General features: G+C 32.2%; 2 protein-coding genes across 11 annotated transcripts in view; one reads left to right on the top strand and one right to left on the bottom strand.

Moving 5' to 3' along the window:
* The window catches only part of LOC105322103 (cyclic GMP-AMP synthase-like receptor), a 67,728-nt gene extending 61,993 nt beyond the window's left edge, over nucleotides 1–5,735 (top strand). For 4 of the 9 annotated variants that reach the window (XM_066074131.1, XM_066074129.1, XM_066074130.1 and 1 more), the window contains 8 exons: nucleotides 284–424; nucleotides 971–1,111; nucleotides 1,515–1,563; nucleotides 1,832–1,894; nucleotides 2,516–2,718; nucleotides 3,059–3,299; nucleotides 3,628–3,849; nucleotides 4,144–5,734. In XM_066074131.1, the coding sequence (XP_065930203.1) occupies nucleotides 284–424; nucleotides 971–1,111; nucleotides 1,515–1,563; nucleotides 1,832–1,894; nucleotides 2,516–2,718; nucleotides 3,059–3,299; nucleotides 3,628–3,849; nucleotides 4,144–4,541 (1,458 nt within the window). In that variant the 3' untranslated portion in view covers nucleotides 4,542–5,734. Of the gene's footprint in view, nucleotides 1–283; nucleotides 425–970; nucleotides 1,112–1,514; nucleotides 1,564–1,831; nucleotides 1,895–2,515; nucleotides 2,719–3,058; nucleotides 3,300–3,627; nucleotides 3,850–4,143 lie in introns of all 9 variants that reach the window. The other 5 variants (XM_066074136.1, XM_066074134.1, XM_066074133.1 and 2 more) reach the window with 3 other exon arrangements.
* LOC105322102 (cyclic GMP-AMP synthase-like receptor) overlaps nucleotides 1–18,623 on the bottom strand; it is a 73,510-nt gene that overhangs the window by 42,033 nt on the left and 12,854 nt on the right. Inside the window, exons 3-10 of one of the 2 annotated variants that reach the window (XM_066074139.1) lie at nucleotides 16,087–16,251; nucleotides 15,473–15,766; nucleotides 13,430–13,478; nucleotides 13,107–13,169; nucleotides 12,002–12,204; nucleotides 11,102–11,342; nucleotides 10,565–10,780; nucleotides 7,986–10,092 (exon numbers count right to left, since the gene is read on the bottom strand). In XM_066074139.1, coding sequence (XP_065930211.1) covers nucleotides 9,695–10,092; nucleotides 10,565–10,780; nucleotides 11,102–11,342; nucleotides 12,002–12,204; nucleotides 13,107–13,169; nucleotides 13,430–13,478; nucleotides 15,473–15,766; nucleotides 16,087–16,251 — 1,629 coding nt within the window. In that variant the 3' untranslated portion in view covers nucleotides 7,986–9,694. Of the gene's footprint in view, nucleotides 1–7,985; nucleotides 10,093–10,564; nucleotides 10,781–11,101; nucleotides 11,343–12,001; nucleotides 12,205–13,106; nucleotides 13,170–13,429; nucleotides 13,479–15,472; nucleotides 15,767–16,086; nucleotides 16,252–18,623 lie in introns of those variants that run through there. The other variant, XM_066074140.1, reaches the window with a different exon arrangement.

The following is an 18,623-nucleotide window of genomic DNA, read 5'->3' as shown; positions in this document are numbered from 1 at the left end:
TTTTGTAGTTAAATAGAATAAACATAAAACAAAATCAAGATATTCTATTTACAAAGTCGTCAATAAAAAAATAATCAACACGATTTGAGAATAAAGTAATATTTAACTCCAAAAAAAATAGAAGCCGTATATTTTACAGTATGAACTGTATATAATAAGGTATTTGGATTTATCAAGGTATCGGCACAACGGCTTTAAATTGTCCTATTTGCAAAAGGGACAATTTCAAAAGCGAGAGTGGGATTATCTTAAACAGTTTCAATATTTCAAAGCTTTTATTTAGGACGGAGCAAGACCAGAAACTCTTACTCCAAGCCATGAAGATCATGAGAGACACAACAGTGACAGAGATGTTGTAAAGGGTGTTGCCAAGGTACAGAGGGATTCACTCCAAAAGGGTTCTCCAGATAACATTCTGTTAAAAGTAAATAAGCTATTGACATGTCTTGCTTTTGAATAGATTTGCACGGATAACCAATCCATTTTCATGAATAAATAATCTTCATAGGTTTATCATATTGGTTAATTTTTATTGCATAATAAAAGCCCGGGAAAGGTTTTTTCAATTCATAATCATCTTCATGATAAATTTGTATTTTTATGTTTTAAAATATATTATCTTACACTTAAGTGTCTTTAAATATCCAACAAATGATATGTTGCATCATACCCAGCAATCTGTGTATGATAATGTATATTAGATGCTGATCATACAATATCTTGAGAGCTATTGATTTACATGAATATCACATTTCATTTGGTGCATCAATTATGATTTAACAAATAGTATTTCACTTCTAAAAATAGAAGCCGTATATTTTACAGTATGAACTGTATAAAATAAGGTACTTTGATTTATCAAGATATCGGCACAACGGTTTTCAATTGTCCTATTTGTAAAAGGGACAGTTTAAAAGGCGAGAGTGTGATTATTTTAATCAGTTTCAATATTTCAAAGCTTTTTTTTTAGGACAGAGCAAGACCAGAAACTCTTACTCCACGTCATGAAAATCATGAGAGACACAACACTGACAGAGATGTTGTAAAGGGTGTTGCCAAGGTACAGAGGGAATCACTCCAAAGGGGTTCTCCAGACAACATTCTGTTAAAAGTAAATAAGCTATTGATATGTCTTGCTTTTGAATAGATTTGCACGGATAACCAATCCATTTTCATGAATAAATAATCTTCATAGGTCTATCATATCAGTTAATTTTTATTGCATAATAAAAGCCCGATAAAAGTTTTTTCAATTCATAATCATCTTCATGATAAATTTGTATTTTTATATTTTAAAATATATTATCTTACACGATAGTGTCTTTAAATATCCAACAAATGATATGTTGCATCATACCCAGCAATCTGTGTATGATAATGTATCTTAGATGCTGATCATACAATATCTTGAGAGCTATTGATTTACATGAATATCAAAATTCATTTGGTGCATCACTTATGATTTAACAAATAATGAAGAATCATTTTAAAAAATTTTTTCCTTATGATACTAGAATGATGCAGTAGGAGCAAAACCGGAATCACGTCCAGCAAAGTATAAAGGTAACAGGACAGAGGCTTTTTTCCACGAAAAGCAATCCGAATTAATATAGTATTGGCAATATATCAAACATTAATTATCTTAGAAAAATGATCAAGGTATCATCCCAGCCTCTGGACACTCGACAATCATTTTAAAGATCTCTCAAATTTATGCTGGACATGTACTTAGATGCTCTACATAATTGGACTTAAATTGCTATCTCCCCTGATAAAATCAATGAAAACACATAAATACGTACATTTGATATATTTCTACTTTGATCAATAGAATCTCCAAAACAAAGCAGAACAACCGAGGAACCCCATGACAGACCTCTGTCATCATTGTCAAGTAAGAATTGATTTAGTCATACTTTGGTGTATCAGATAATAGTAAAGAATGATTTAATTCCTGTTGTAACACGCTTTCTGAGTAGCTCAAACAATATTTTTATCGTATAAAAAACGTTGCCTACATTATAGTGAGACTAACGTCAAGAACGTATCAATTCGTCTGGCGTTACGTTTGAATTTTGTACGATTTAATGTCTTTATAAAGGTCAAATGACTGTTTTTATCTACAAGAAATAGCCAAAAAATTTAATAATAAGCAATGATTTCACTTTGTATTAGTTTTATGCGATATAAAATAGTTTAGGACAGTTTACGCTTTTTTATAAACCGCTTCAAGGTTTATAAAGCTTAAACTGCCCCTAACCATATTATATCGCATAAAACTAATACAATTTGAATTCATACCTTCTTGTGATGATTGTATTGATGAACTCTAATTTACTGGTAAAAATAAAATAATTGTTCAGTTGACTAAATGGCAGAACTTCTTGTGAAAACTGTATTAGACTATAATATAATGGTTAAGAATAAAAATTATTCAGTTGACTTGATAGCAAAACATCTTGTGATAATGGTATTGTTCTATCATAAAAAAGATAATAATTAAAAATTCTTACAGATTTTATTCTGTCGTTCAATGCTCCAAATTTTGAGAAATTTGTGGCAATGATAGAGGGCAGCATTGTACGCCCGAGGGAAGACAGTACACTTAGGACCGAAAGTGTAAACAAGTTCATAGATGATTTAAAGGTTGTAATGGAAAGGATATCAGACATACCGTTAAAACTCTTAAAATCGGGGTCTTACTACGACAAAACAAAGGTAACTGTTACAAGACTTATGGTATCAATTTGCATCGCCTTGAACGTGTACTTCATTTTTTTCATTTTCTAGTCTCTTTGATCACCTCAGAATACTCAAAGAATGATTCCTTATTCCTTTATTATTAGTTATGGACATGTTTTCATAAATAAATTCTCTAAGGATTAATTATAAGCAAAGAGAAGGAGAAATTCATGGAGTCACTTGAATTTAGAGTGTAAAATTTAAGTAGTTTATAGAATAAAATGACGACATCACGTCAAGATTAACATCTTACTATATAGCGAAAACTCTGCCATATGAATTTCATACACGTTTTTATTTTAATTTCTTTAAACAGATCGACTACAACAATGAATTTGATTTTATGTTTTATGCTGACATCAAAATGGAAGCAGATTTTACAAACTGTCCCCCAGGATATTGTAAAATTCGGAAAGGAGTAACTGTAAACAAGGATCTAGATCCGTTTATTGACAGGAACGGGTACCTTGTTCCCAAATTGTACAAATCCCATATGTTCGATATATTTGAAAAATGTCGGACTGACCCCAGTTTTAGAAAGGGAAGGAGAACTCAACGTAGGTGATCTATTTTCTTTTATTATTAGCCTTTTCAAATACGTATGCATATGGCTTCTTATGCATAGGTATATCGCTGAAAATTGTTTGCTTTTCAGCATATTAGAGAAAAAATAATTTGTTACAAAGTATCGTGCAGACATCTAGCGTAGATTATGAACCACGATGATAAAAACTTCCCCTTGCAAAGGCTTTGAATAAGGTTTAACTGGACATGATCCTGTATACATACACGTTCTTGTCAAATGTTTTATTACCTTAAGATGTATTATGTTCAAACTTACATTTATTTCCATTATTATGTAAAACTTTAAATCTTCTGTTCTAGTACAAGATCGTAAACCGGAGAGCCCAGCATATACATTACTCTTCGATTTAGGAATTCCCGATAAATCCCCAATCGACATTGATCTGGTTCCTGCAATTAGAATATCTGGATGGCCCAAAACAAAGGATGCAAGAGAAATCCAGACTGGAAAATGGATTGATATAAGCACGGCAAAAAAAGCTGTGGAATGTTTCCATGTCGTAACCAAACAATTTCCTGAAGGTATACGCTGATTCATTACATTGTAAATTTTAGCTAATTTGATAGAACGAAACATCTGGAAGGATTTGGAAATATATCATATTGTTTGACATATTTTTCGAAATATTTAACCCTTAAAAAACCTTTAAATACAGCAATTAATTTCTTATAATACAGTAATTACATTCTTTGGGAAACAAGAAAAAAAAATAAAAACGAATTCAAAGTTGTTGAGTTTTTTTTTAATGAACCTAAACAATAAATTGCAATATAATTGGTGAGAATTTTATGTTTTTAAAATAATTTAATTTTTAGCTCACCCAGACATTAACCTGCTATGGAGGGTTTCTTTCTCGCATGCAGAAAAAGAACTTATTCTTCACGCAGACCTGTCAGACAAAGGTTGCCGGAAGAATGTATTTAAAATTCTGAAGAAAATAAAGGAAAACATGAAGTCTAAAAACCCAACTGAAATGGACAAGTTTTGTAGCTACCATCTTAAAATGTTCATTCTAGGGTTTTATGATACGCACAGTGATTTTAGTAAAGACCAAAAATTGGACATGCTTAAGAAGGGTATAGAGGAACTCGCGAAGTGCGTACGTAAGGGAGCCATTGAGAATTACTTCATTCCTAAGGACAATGTTCTACAGTCAGTCCCAGAGGAAGAAAGGCGGTACGTTGTCAGGGAACTAGAGGGTCTCTTACAATAAATGGTGCTAAAATGTTACATAATTTCGTTTATATCCAAACCACAATATGTTCAAAGGGGGTCTAATACAATAAATAATGTTCAAATGTTACCCTTTTTTATAATAATCAAAGCCGAATGTGTTCAAGTGCGTTCATTACCTTTACTGGCTGTATAGAAAAAATATTATGAGCCTTAATTTCTATAGAAAAATATATCTTTACATTGCTTAAGTTGACCAATTGATCTGTCTTTATCAAGACATCACTGTATGTTGATCTGTATATTTGTATGGGTAAAGGGACGCATGAATATGACACTTTGAAATCATTAGATTGCATGGTGGCTCAATTTTCGTTGAATTCGTGGGTACCTCTCACCCACGATTTAACATCTTCCACGAATAAATAAATTAGGACTGTTAAGTCATATTTCCTTTTGGAAGTATCAGAGAATACACGAAATTACGTCCCTATAAACCTGTAGAATTAAAGCAATCCACACAAATTGGCCCCCACGAATTTTAATGATTCAACAGTGGTCTGCGTATGCACATTTAAGAGCATCAGCTTTTTTTCTATGCATATTTTGTAATATCAATATGTTAACATTTTTTAGGAATAGTCTACCTCTGTTATTTTTCTTCTGAGAAAAGGAGACACAATGTGTTCGTTGCTTTGTAAGATGGTATTTTTGGCGTTGAACTCTATATAAAATGTACATGTAACCAAACAAGTAAGTGTTTGAAGTTTTGAATTACATGTATTTTGTAAAACTATTTTTTACATATATTTCTGTAAAATTTGTGCATAAAATTTAATGTTTTCCATTTGCATAACTATCCAAAACAACAGTTAATTGCAATTTTTGGACTTAATTTTTGGACGTTATCCTTTTTAAGTACATGTGAAAATTACCTTTTGTTTTGGAGCTTATATACATGAGGTCATATTGTAATTTTTTTAAAACCTGTAATTGAACATCCGTAATTATGTTTAAAGAATAAAACTGCATATTAGTATAAGGAAAGAAAGTTTAAATTGAAAAATTTTCATTTCAAGGACTTTTGTAATTTGATCAAAACTATTGAATGTGTTTAACATTAATTTTGCATAAATTTTTAAATATGTTACTGCTTTGTTATTTTAACCCTTTAAACTATAACCATTTCTTTTTATATGACATGACTGTTTTTCCATTGATCAATATTGTTTAGGAATTCTGTTTTTACGAATATTTCTGTTTTGGATCAAGAATAAAATGATATTCAGACACAACTGCAAAACCTTTTTTTTCTGTTCTTATACCGATTTCTTAAATTTGTTATTTGGTAAAAAATTGACCACTTACATTGAAATTTTATTGACTGACTGTGTGCCACTTTTCCAAACAACACACATATAGCTCTTTATAGTAGGTGTTTAAACTAAATATAATAGAGAAAATTGTAAGTTAGCTACCAACTATTTATTACGATAACGTAGTTAATATCCCGGAAGAATTAAATCAAAATGAAATGTTATTTGTTGATTAATACAAAACGGACCCTTTATTCGTTTTATCATTTATTGATTTTGGATTAACTACCTTCCATACTCGTGAGTATTTACCTTTAACTGACAAATTTGTGTACAATTTAATCTTTTTAAAATTAAGTTTAAAAGACATTTATCAAGTTATATGAAATAGGGTCTACTGCCTATTACTTTAAATAGGATAGTATAGCTTCCTTGAGTAACCCTCTCCTCCTGAAAAGAACACTTTAATTACAATTATGACAGACATAGGGAAAAATCAACCTTATCAAATCAACATAGCGCAATACACGTTTGCATGACAGGAATCTAAAACTGACAGTAACTAGGCATCATTAAGATGGTAGCCATCTCAAAGGGCCTACTCAAATAATGGACAATAGAATGAAAAGTGTTTCAGATAATTTGCTTTGACCTTAACCTATGACTCAAAAATGTTCCAGCTGGCATAGAAGTTTAAATAATTCAATGTCATTACTCTTACCTACATGTATTTATTTGTTCAATCTGAGCAAAATTAAGCATTTGAGAATAAATGTATGTTCTAAAACTGGATTATAAAGAGATCTGCTATGATCTTCACATTTCGCCTTAAAACTTGGGAAAGTAAGAGCAAAAATAGGCCAAGGGGGAGACAAAATGCTCCTGACAAGAGATCTCGGACGGACGGACAGACAAACAGAAACAAAAATGGATGGATGGACTGCTCACTATAAGTCACCCGCAGAGCGGGTCCTAACAAGTAGACCGTGCAAAATTCAATTTAGGATAACAAAGTTGAACAGAAAATAAATGAAATTGCAATGGTGAATTCGTAATATTAAGCAAAATTTCATACCGGTATTTGTTTTAATGTTGCATTTATTGGAAGAATACAAAGTATTAGGATTTTCTTGCACAAAACGAGTAATTTCGTTGTGAGTGCACATCAAAAGGGGCTTTTTCAACTTTCCAATATAGCTGCATACCCGAGTTCTCTTACCAGCGTTGTCTATAGACGAGGATACAATACACGTAGTAGGTAAAATTTATTTCAAATTACCAACACGTTTTTAAGTCCACGATGTCTCTGCTTGATCTATTGCAGTACATGTTTTGACAAACTAACACAGAGTAACGTCTGTAAATGTGAAACTTTTAAATATATCTGTTTTGTATCGTGTTTCATTGGTTTCTTTTCTCAAAACACTTTCCTATATCGTTTGCGATAAAGGGCATGGTTACGATTTTGGTCAAATTTAGTTCTTCAGTTTTTATTATTTACAATGCTTTAGAAATGCATTTCTATATTCAAATAAATTTGAGAGTCAGTCGTAGAGTTATGAGCAAGATACATGGGTCACAACTCTTTGTAATGTAAACAAGACTCGTGCCCTGTTTTTGTTTACAAAGATTAAATATACTATATAAAGCTGATTTGTTTATCTTCTTATTCATTTAAAGCATAAAATAAACAGTATTTAACATTCAACACATTCATTTTAGGTCTAAAACTGGAATTTTCCCTTCTACATTCAAAAAGTAAACAAAAGCTTTCTTTACATAGAAAAAAAATTAAGCTCTGTAACTCGCTTTTAACTCAATGAATGACACTCAATTTTTGGTTGCCTATAAAGAATGCCTTACTGAAGCATTGTTAACATTGAATTCGGAAGAATGATTTTTGACCATAATTGTGGCCATGCACCTTTAAATGTTCGGTGTTCGACGTATATTACACAATACTGTGATCTCAAATTTTTTGTGATGTTTTTTTCCGATATCGCTGATATTGGATTTTTTGTATATTAATGATATATTCCGCAAATTATGTCATCAATTCCTCCTGCAATGTAGGCTTGAGATGTTCCCAAATGCTACCAATTGGGAAGAAATTCGCTTATGCATACAGTATCATCATCATCTACGCTTTAAATGATAAAAAGTAAGGATTATCAAATAATCTTTTTATATGCAAAGGTACTTACAGTGTTTTGACAAATCATGCTACAACCAATCTACTTTCCAGAAAATAACTTGTTAACTTTATTCAAATAACTAAATTGTAATTGTCAAAATTATGAACTGTGTATTATTATTGACAACAATTATTGGGTTCTAATTACTATATCCTAGTAAAAAAATTTTTACAATGGATACAAAATGCCATGTCAAATGAAACAAAAAAATAAGAGTAGGCCTAAATGTTTAGAGATAGAAAAAAAACCAAAGCACAACCGCAATATATTTTTTTTAAATTATGCATCTTTCTATAAAACCTGATCACTGTGCAAATGGTAATCACATTCAATAGTTTTGATCATACGATAAAGTATTTGAAAATAAAGTTTTGAAATTTGAACATTATTTATTCTCTGTAATCAATAGTTTACATCCATCAATATACAGTTTAAAGCAATATGAGCTGCAATTTTCATGCTGAATTTTTTTTTTTACGAAAATGTTATTTTCTTTTAAATTAACAAACATATCATGGTTTTTAAAGTTCTGTTAGGCATATGTTTATTTTAAAAGCCGTAAAGAAGCCTTAATTGAAGCAAAATTGAATTATTGTCGTCCTCTACCAAAATTGATCTGCTATATATTTTTCATAAGAGAAATCTTTCATCTGACGAAATTAATAATTCTTTCAAATTTTATTTATCATAAGAGTTTAAGTTACATGCAGACTTATCATACTGGCAGGTTTTTGCAGCAAAATAAAATTCTAAAAATTACAGCTCATATTGCTTTAAATCTTTTAACAACCTTTATGATCAATTATCGATTATAAGTAAAATAAAAGATAAAGAAAATATGGCCTCACAAATAAAAACGTCACAACGTAGATACTATTATATGTACTTGGAGACAGTAATTTGAAGTAAAGTTATTATTCAAAATATTGTTATTAAATGGCAGTGTTAAGTAGTTTTGCTCATATGCTAAAGCCAAACATCGAATTATATGCGACACATTTTACAGATAATATATAAAGCAGACTTGTTTTGTAAAGAATAGATAATTTAGAATTTCATTCACTTCACAAATGCTTGATTATACCTTGTACATTACATTACAGTTATACGCAATCAGCAGTTCATAATGATGACAAGATCGTAAAACTCAATATTAAAATACTATCGTCTATGATATATTTATTTAAAACAATCATCATCCAATTTTACCTTTTTAGCACAAAAGCTGAACAAAGAGGCCAGGTTAAAAACACACACCGTGTTCCTCTTTCTCACAAAAAATCCAACAAACGATTATTTAAAAAAAATAATCAACATTTGCAAATTTACAAAGTACTGATTGTACCATTATGCACAGGCCTAGAAATAAAGTCATTGGTTTAAAATGTGTATGCAGAGACACTTTTACCTAATAAGAGCTATGCGTTTCATTCAGTATCCTTACAAAATCTTACTACCTTAACACACAACGATGATGCAACAAAGACAGACCAATAAGTTAATTGGTACAAAGTTACAAGCTATCTTGTGTCATGATTTATAATAATGCACCAGACATACTGAAAATATAAAAAAAAAATATATAAAACATCTCCTGAACACGAAACCTGTAAAAAGAATTAGTTAACTTGAACATATGTTGGTATGGATATCAACGAAAACATGTAACATTTCAGCACCATTTATTGTAAGAGACCATCTAGTTCCCTGACAACAGACAATCTTTCTTTCTCTGGGACTGACTGTAGAACATTGTCCTTAGGAATGAAGTAATTTTCAATGGTTCCCTCACGTACACATTTCGCGAGCTGCTTTATACTCTCCTTAAGCAAGTCCAACTTCCTCTCCTTACTAAAATCACCGTGTTTATCATAAAACCTTAGAATGAACATTTTAAGATGGTAACTACAGAACTTGTCCATTTCAGTTGGGTTTTTAGACTTCATGTTTTCCTTAATTCTCTTCAGAATTTTAAAAACATCCTTCCGACAACCATTGTCCGACATGTTAGCGTGAAGAATAAGTTCTTTTTCTGCGTGCGAGAAGGAAATCCTCCATAGCAGGCGACTGTCTTGGTGAGCTATAAATGAAATCATATGAAAAAAATAAAATTCCGGCGAATCATATCGCATTTTATTGTTAATGTTCATTTTTAGAAAAGAAAAACATTTTCGCATTTTTCTTTTTGTTTTGTTTACCATAAAAGTTAATTGCTGTATACTGTTTGCAATTGAACTCAGTTTTAAGATTTTTATTTTTAAATTAATCTAGTTTATGGATAGTATTTGCCCAACAACTTCAGTACAATGCATATGCAGAAAGTTAATTTTCTTCAATTTCCTGTATCAGATGATATATCATATGGCACGATATTGTATAGTATCATACGATGCAATAGCGTTATTTTTTATAACTATATTGATTAAAATTGTATACTACAAAACCGTATGAAATTAATGATGTGATCAAACAATTCTCATTTTTTTTATCCAAATCATTTTAAATGTTTCTTTTCTAACAGATGACTTAAAATGTAATGAACAAAAGTATACCTTCGGGAAACTTCTTGGTAACGACGTGGAAGCATTGCATAGCTCTCTCAGCCATGCTTTTTTCTATCCATTTACTAGGACCGATTTTTCTTGCAGGTTTTGGCCAGCCATCAATTTTTATTGCAGGAACTAAATCAATGTCGATTGGGGGTTTACCAGAAATTCCTAAATCGAACAGTAATGTGTATGCTGGGCTCTCAGGTTTGCGATCTTGTTCTGGAACATAAGATTTCAAGTTATTCATTTATGATTGAATTAAGTATAAACTAAATGCGTCTGAGGGTAATATAATCATTTTTAGGATAACGTGTACACGACGTCATGCCTAGTTAGAGTTTATTTGAAGTGTTTAGGAGAGGAAGACTTTCTCTTTGTGCTAGTTCTATGCAAATTTACAGTTACTTGGTAACAAATTAGTCTGCCTCTGATCTGCCGAATAGCAAACAATATTAGTTATATATCAATGCATAACACGCCATATGCCAAAATATTTAAAAAGGCTTCTAAATAAAAAAAAACTAAAATTAGATCACTTACTTTGGGTTCTCCTCCCTTGTCTAAAACTGGAATCAGTCCGACATTTTTCGAATATATCGAACATATGGGCTTTGTACTTTTCAGGAACAAGGTACCCGTTCCTGTCGATGAACGGATCAAGATCCGGTTTTACAGTCATTCCTTTCCGAATTTTACAATATCCTGGGGGACAGTTTGTAAAATCTGCTTCCATTCTGATGTCAGCATAAAACATAAAATCGAATTCATCGTTGTAGTCGATCTGTTCAAAGAAATTAAAAGAAAGGTGTATGAAATACTAGGTAGAATTATAACGTTCTTCCTCGTTCTTAAATATTTCGCTTTAAAATAACAGGCATTTGGTGATAACGAACATCAAAAGTCAAAAGGAAAATTACAAGTCAGGAGGAGAGCAAACAAAGACCTCATAAAAAAAATTAGAGGTAGAATCAGGTGCCGTTGAGGAGTAAAGCATCCTCTGCTGACCGGTCACATCCCCGGGTGCTCTTTGTCGAAATCGGAAAGAAAGGAAAATCCGTACACAATTAGGTGATTAATTATGATCTAACAATAAGTGTCTCAATGGAGACACTTGTTTTTTTTTTCTCATGATTGACCCTTAAAGATGATTTTATTCATAAAAACATCTTTTCACAGTGAATTAGGAATAAGGAACCATTCCTTGAGTTTATGAGTTAATCGAATACACAGGTGCTTGGGGGGGGGGGGGAGGACCGACCAACAACCCCCCAAACCCCGCTTGCTCTCCAGGGGCATCTCAATTGCGTTATTCATGAAATGCATTGAAGAATACGTTACAAATACGACCCATACTGTTATTACAGACAAATACATAAATGTAAACATAAAAGTCATATTTTCAAGGCGCCTAACATGGTACCACTTTCTTTTTACAGTTACCTTCGTTCTGTCATAGTAAGACCCGGATCTCAAGAGCTTTATCGGTATATCAGATATCCTATCCATCACAACCAATAAGTCATCAATGAACTTGTTTATGCTATCTGTCCTAAGTGTACTGTCTTCCCTCGGACGTACAATGCTGCCCTCTATCATTCCCACAAATTTCTCAAAATTTTGAGCATTGAACGACAGCGATAAATCTGTAAGAAATTTTTACTTTTATCATTTTCTGTGTTTAATTATTTTCTGATACAGCAATACAGTTTTCACAAAACCTTTGCCATTAAATCAACTAAGGAAAATTTACTTCTCACCATTTTCTGATACACAAATAAAAGATTTTCACAAGAAGTTCTGACATTCTACTGAATATGTTTTTACTTTAACAGTTTCTATGTACATCAATACGATAATCACAAGAGGTTTTGTTTTTTTAACCTTTTTACTATTTTCTGATAAACCAAAGCAATTATTGCAAAAGCTTCTGACATTGGATCAACTGAAAAAATCTTAACTTTAACAATTTTCGTATACAGCAATACAATTACCACAAGACGTTCTGTTATATGGTCAAGTAAAGAATTTTCATTTTTTACCCTTTTCTGATACATCATTACAATTTTCACAAAAGGTCCTGCCACTTGGTCAACAAAAGATTGTTTCCTTTTTTACTATTTCCTGATACACACCCTTGCAATTATCATTAGAAGTTCTCCCATTTGATCAACTGAAAAATGTTTAACAAATTCCTAATAGAGCAATACAAGTTTTCCCAAAGGTCCTGCAATTTCGTCACCTAATGAATTTTTACTTTTAACTATTTCCTGATTTACCAATATAATTATCGCAAGAAGTTCTGCCCTTTGATCAACTAAAGCATTTTTAACTTTAACAACTTCCTGATGCAGCAATTACAATTATCACAAGAGATTCTGATGTTCAGTCAACTGAATATTTACAAAAAGGTCTGAAAAGCAAACTGAATGGCTCAGTCATATATAAGTAAACTTTACTACAAGGACTGAATATAGACAACCTGCAAGTGACCGTTTCATTCCCTTACATATAGATGATGCTAATTTCACACTAAAACAGTTCTTACTTAAATCTGATGATGAGGGTCTTTCACGAGGTTCCTCTGTTTTTCTGCTTTGTTTTGGAGATTCTATTGATGAAATAGAAACAAATCAAATGCTTCCTATATTTTCATTATCAATATCAGGGAACAGGTCAATAAATGACAAATAATTTAAAGCTTCTTTAAATTAGTGCCTTTCCATTTAAAATTTGATAAATCTAGTTGCCGAGTGTCCAACGGTTTTGATAAAGAAGAAATTGTTCTTCTGAGATAGCTTATATTATTATATGGCCAACACTACGTAAAGCTGGATTGCTTGGACTATAAAATCAACTCTGTCTTGTTACCTTTATACTTTGCTGAGCTCGATTTCCATGTTGCTCCTCCTGCACCATCCTGTGTCATAAGATAAAATGTCTTAAAAATGATTCTCCAATAATTGTTAAATCGTAATTGATAGAAATGGTGAATGGTGACTTATATGTAAATTTGTTTTGCCTCGGACTAGAATGTCTCGACGTCATTGGATGAATCACGTCACGTGATTGCCTTATAAATTTCTTTACACGGCGTGCGTTAAAATTTATACGGCAACATGGCGGACGTAACGTTAGTTGAGCTTATTTTTAACACAAACGTTCAACCATACCTATAATTTTTAAGCCCCAAAATATTTAGAGTGACTCCCCCTTTGCCCGTGACGTAATAAAACGATCCTATATACAATGGCATCCAGGTTTACACAGACGACTGACGAGAAAGGTACAAAATTAGATAATAAGCCTATGAATTTAATTGGTATGTATTCTCTTTTGTTGTTTATATATCAAATTTAGGGTCCTCGACAAAACAAAACACTTATTAGGTTTGTTGCTGACTGTTTACAGAAATTGGTAGTGTCAGTAAAGTCCACAGAAGGCTCGGGTCCGCCTCGCCTTCTATGGACTTTACCGACCCCACAAATTTCTGTAAACAGTCAGTAACAAACCTAATAAGTAATAATATAACTCTCAAGTTATCGTACGGTCAACTTTTGAAATACAGTCTCATTCACATATTGCCGGGGTATGAGACAACATATCATTTGTTGGACTTTTACAGACACGACACAAACGTTGCCCAAGGTTAAACATCTAAGACAATACTTCTGTCAGATGGTCCAACAGATGACATGTTGTCCAAATCCGATCCAATAGCTATTTTGTGTTATCTTTCACTGCAGACGCAGGGATCATTTCAAGTTGCACCCAGCCACTCTTGTCGCAAAGCACTTGGATTATTTCCGTTTCTTCTATCTCGCCAAGATTGAACAACGGTTAAATAGTTGTAGCGAAGCGACCGGTCAAACATCTAGTTTGTTATACCGCGGCCGGTTGAACTAACATTTGAGTTTTTGTTGGGTAGAATAATTAAGAGGAAGATTAATAAAGGCATAACAATACCGTTTATCATTTGACTTTAGGATCAAAGGGAATCATTAACTTGCCATGGAAGACCATCTTATACATTAAGATTTGATCAGCAAAAACTCTTTAAGGGACACCATGCCCTAACTATTGACCGTTATATTAGATAAAAAAACAGAAAGTTCAAAATTTTAACGGGATATGAACTTAGTTTGTCACGTGATCAAATACTGTGAAGGCTTCACATGATTTGATCACGTGACAAACCAAGCTCAGATCCTCATTAATTTTATAACATTGTTGTTTGTTACTTATATTTACGTTTAAGAAAGGCAAATTGTTCATAATTTTTAACATAATCGTGTTTTAAAACATGAACTTACAATAATGCAAAGATATGAAAAAGAAAGGACCTCTCAGAAGATTTGATCACGTAACAACTAAGTTCATATCCCGTTGAACTTATTTATTACTTATATATACGTTTCAAGTCAAATCGTTTATAGTTATTAACATATCCGTGTTTTAATGTTAACAAAAATGCAACCGTCAAACAAAATTCGCCTGTGGTTATCCTTTTCACGTCATGAAAACGTTCATAAAAGACTGAACGTTTTGGCTATTCTACATGTTCATATAAGGAAACATTTTTGCAATGTTAACATACAGAATTGAGTCTCTTCGCTATTTTATAGGTTCTTTTAAGGAAGAATATTTGCAAATGTAAATATATAGAAATGAATGCTTTAATTTGTTAGTCAATAGGTTCAAATAGGGAAACATGTTTACAAATGTAAATATAAAATATACAAGTTTATCATGAAGATGATTATAAATTAAAAAACTTTTCCCAGACTTTAACTATGCAAATACAATTTAAATCGTTACAATAGACTAACGATGATTCTATTTTATTAATGCAAAAGAATTAGTTATCATTGCAAATCTTTTCAGAAGCAAAACATATATAAATAACATATTTACTTTGAACGGAAATTCGTCTGGAGAACCCCTTTGGGATGATTCCCTCTGTACTCTTGCAACACCCCTTACAACATCTCTGTCACTGTTGTGTCTCTCGTGGTCTCTATGACGTGGCGTGTAAGTTTTTGGTCTTGCTCCGTCGTCCCTTTTGCCATTTGTACAAGAAGACGGTCGAGATCCCTTGCCATTTGCGCTACCTGGATGCACAGTCGTTATATGACAGCTCAGTCCTCCCTCACTCTTGAAATCGCCCCTTTTGCAAATAGGACATTTGATAACCGTAGTGTTGTATTCCTGAAAAAGCATAATAACCTAATTGATATAGCTCAAATGTAAAATATTCATCGGTTTTTATATTTTTGGGGTGAAATGTTTTGTTTTTTTGTTTTTTTTTTTTGTTTTTTTTTTGTTTTTTTTTGGGGGGGGGGGGTTCTTAAGCTTTGTTTTGGGTTTTTTGTAAGGGGGGGGGGAAGGGGTTGTTTGTTTTTGCCTATCCCATACAATTAATAGAACAATTAATCTATTTATTCCTTTTGGTAAGTCATTTGTTATATCCTTGATTAGCGGTATGTGTCCTGATCTAGGGACCGTGTAGCGTGTATTGTTGTCCTTACCCTATTGTCACTCCTGCCACATGCACCATGGCCAGTAGATGGTCGCGATCCTCTTCCGTCTGAGCTACCTGAATGTTTCCATGTAATATGACTGCTGAGTCCTCCCTCACTCTGGAAATCCTCCCTTTTGCAAATAGGGCATTTGAAAACCCTGGCTTTGATATCCTGGGAAATAAATCCACAAAAATTAAGGTATTCGCATTGTATATCATGCCTATTATATCTTTCTTTTTTAGGTTAGATTTTATACAACATTTGACTACTTTATACCTTATTGGCGAATTCGTCAAAAATGGGATGTTTTACTTTTCAAATTAAAGTATACTACGTTTATTTACAAACAATATCTTTTTGTCTGTAGACATAGTAAGCTAGTCTTACAACAGTCGATTAACGCTAAGAAATGGTTTCCCCAATTTTCTATAGTTTGTCCCAAGTTATTGCTTCCATCAATTTTTGATTATTTTTAATAAAAATACACATACCTGTGAAAGAAATACAATTGAAATCGATGAAAGGGAATATATCCAAGATATCTTCATTGAACAATTATCCCTTTTCACTCATAAAATTTCACAGGAACGAAAACAATTTTCTTACGGAGATTTGTAATGGGAGATGTTTACATCTTTTCTCCATTCGGAATACACTCGGAATACATCGCACAATTTTTTAACATTATCATCCGGGCTTTTTAATGGCTGATCAAATGCAAAATCTCCTTAGACTTTCAATTTTGGGATGTGTATTGAAACCTGAAGCGGTAGAGGGGGCGTTTCAAAACAGATAATCTGGACATTTTTCATATTAGCCTAGTGGATGAACGTAGTTTGAGCACAAAGGTATTTACTATTATTGCAATATCAAGCAAAAAGTTGGTGGAAGCAAAAACTCGGGACAGAGTATAGTTGGAATTTTTTTATGATTTCGTGTGTCCCCATTGGTCAATGGTTATAATGGTATCGGTTTAACACTCAAAGTTCTGTTGCAATAAACAATATGACTGCCGTCATGAGAAAAGGGCCCTTAAGGTCAAAATTTCACAAACTCACTTTTTTGTCAATTCTAATTAGTCAGCTCTTTCTGAATACAAATATACAAAGATATCCAAGATCTTTTATATTTCAAGCATTTTATGACAATTTTAGTAAGAGATGTTAACACGACTTTGACGTAGCTCGTCGAAAACGTCACGACGTCACGAACGTCAATTTTTTTTGGCATTAATATTTTTCTTCTATACTTCCTTTCATCGTCTTGAATTGTTTGAAATGAAGTAGAATTAATTAATAATTTTCTACCACTCTAGATTTTTTACAATTTTAGCAAAAGAGATCAAAACATTTTAAATATACGGATATAGTTAAAGTTCTGCATACTTCTGATGACTCCACACGCTATACCCCCCCCCCCCCCCCCTTGCACATAAGATAAATAGATAAAGGATATCTAAGGAAAACAAATATCAAACTTCTCCCCAACCTTTAAATAAATCAAAGTTATTTAAGCTGCCGAGAAGCAAATTAAATAAGCATACATGTAACAAACAAAAAGATTGTCAAATTCGATGCCTATGTTTCCCAATTTTGGGGCATTGTAAAATTGCATACACGAATTTATTTTCAAAAAGAGAAATATTTATTCTTTTTAATTAACCTTTTGCACGGAAATTTTATCGCATATTTACTGATATTACTTTTTAAGTATCTTCATAGTTCTGAAGCAAGTTTAAAATCAATTATAGCTGTTTTTGAAACTCGGATGGTATGGTGTTAAATTATTGTCATGATTTCTCTTCTTTTTTATACGTTATCAACACTTAATTCTTATAAAATTACCGATGGAAAAAATCGGTTTTAACTGTCTCACTGAAAAGTAATTACAATTACAAGAATGTAGACAGTTTAATTGCGAAATTTTTTTTAACAAAAATGGCATCTTATATTTATAGATGAAAATTTACATCCATTAAGTATGATTCCCTCTATTTCTTACGAAAATTGATTGTAATTCACAGCTGTATAGAAAAAGACAAGTCTGAAATCAACTCGGTCCAGTTCTTACCATGCAGTTTACCGATCGGTCGAAATCTTCAGAAACCTAAGAAAAATCACTAATTGCAGGAACTACCGTATATCAGGGTTTTTTCCGTGTCATGTTTTTTCCGCGATTCAGAACTTAAAACTGTATATAACATTTTTTTACTATTTCAAAGTCATAAATTGCCGCTCTTAATAATAAAAAAAAAATTGGACAATAAACCCATAAACCCATTTACTCGATTTCCTTAATGTTAAATAATTACCGATAACTATTTTCAGAGACGCAAACATTCAAAAATAAATAGATCATGTACCCTTACATATACCAGTAGCTCAGGTATAATTAGACATCGGTTTACGCAAGAAAAGCGACCATTTTAATAAGCTTGTCAATGGATTATTAAAGAAATTACGAGGCTTACATACATGTTATGGGGCGCTTGTCCGCCGATCCCGCAATTTCTACCTCTAAACTTACTGATCACAGTTCATTGT

Source organism: Magallana gigas, chromosome 10, assembly GCF_963853765.1.
Source record: "Magallana gigas chromosome 10, xbMagGiga1.1, whole genome shotgun sequence".
Classification (NCBI taxonomy): Eukaryota; Metazoa; Mollusca; class Bivalvia; order Ostreida; family Ostreidae; genus Magallana; species Magallana gigas.
This window is presented reverse-complemented; position numbering and strand designations above follow the sequence as displayed.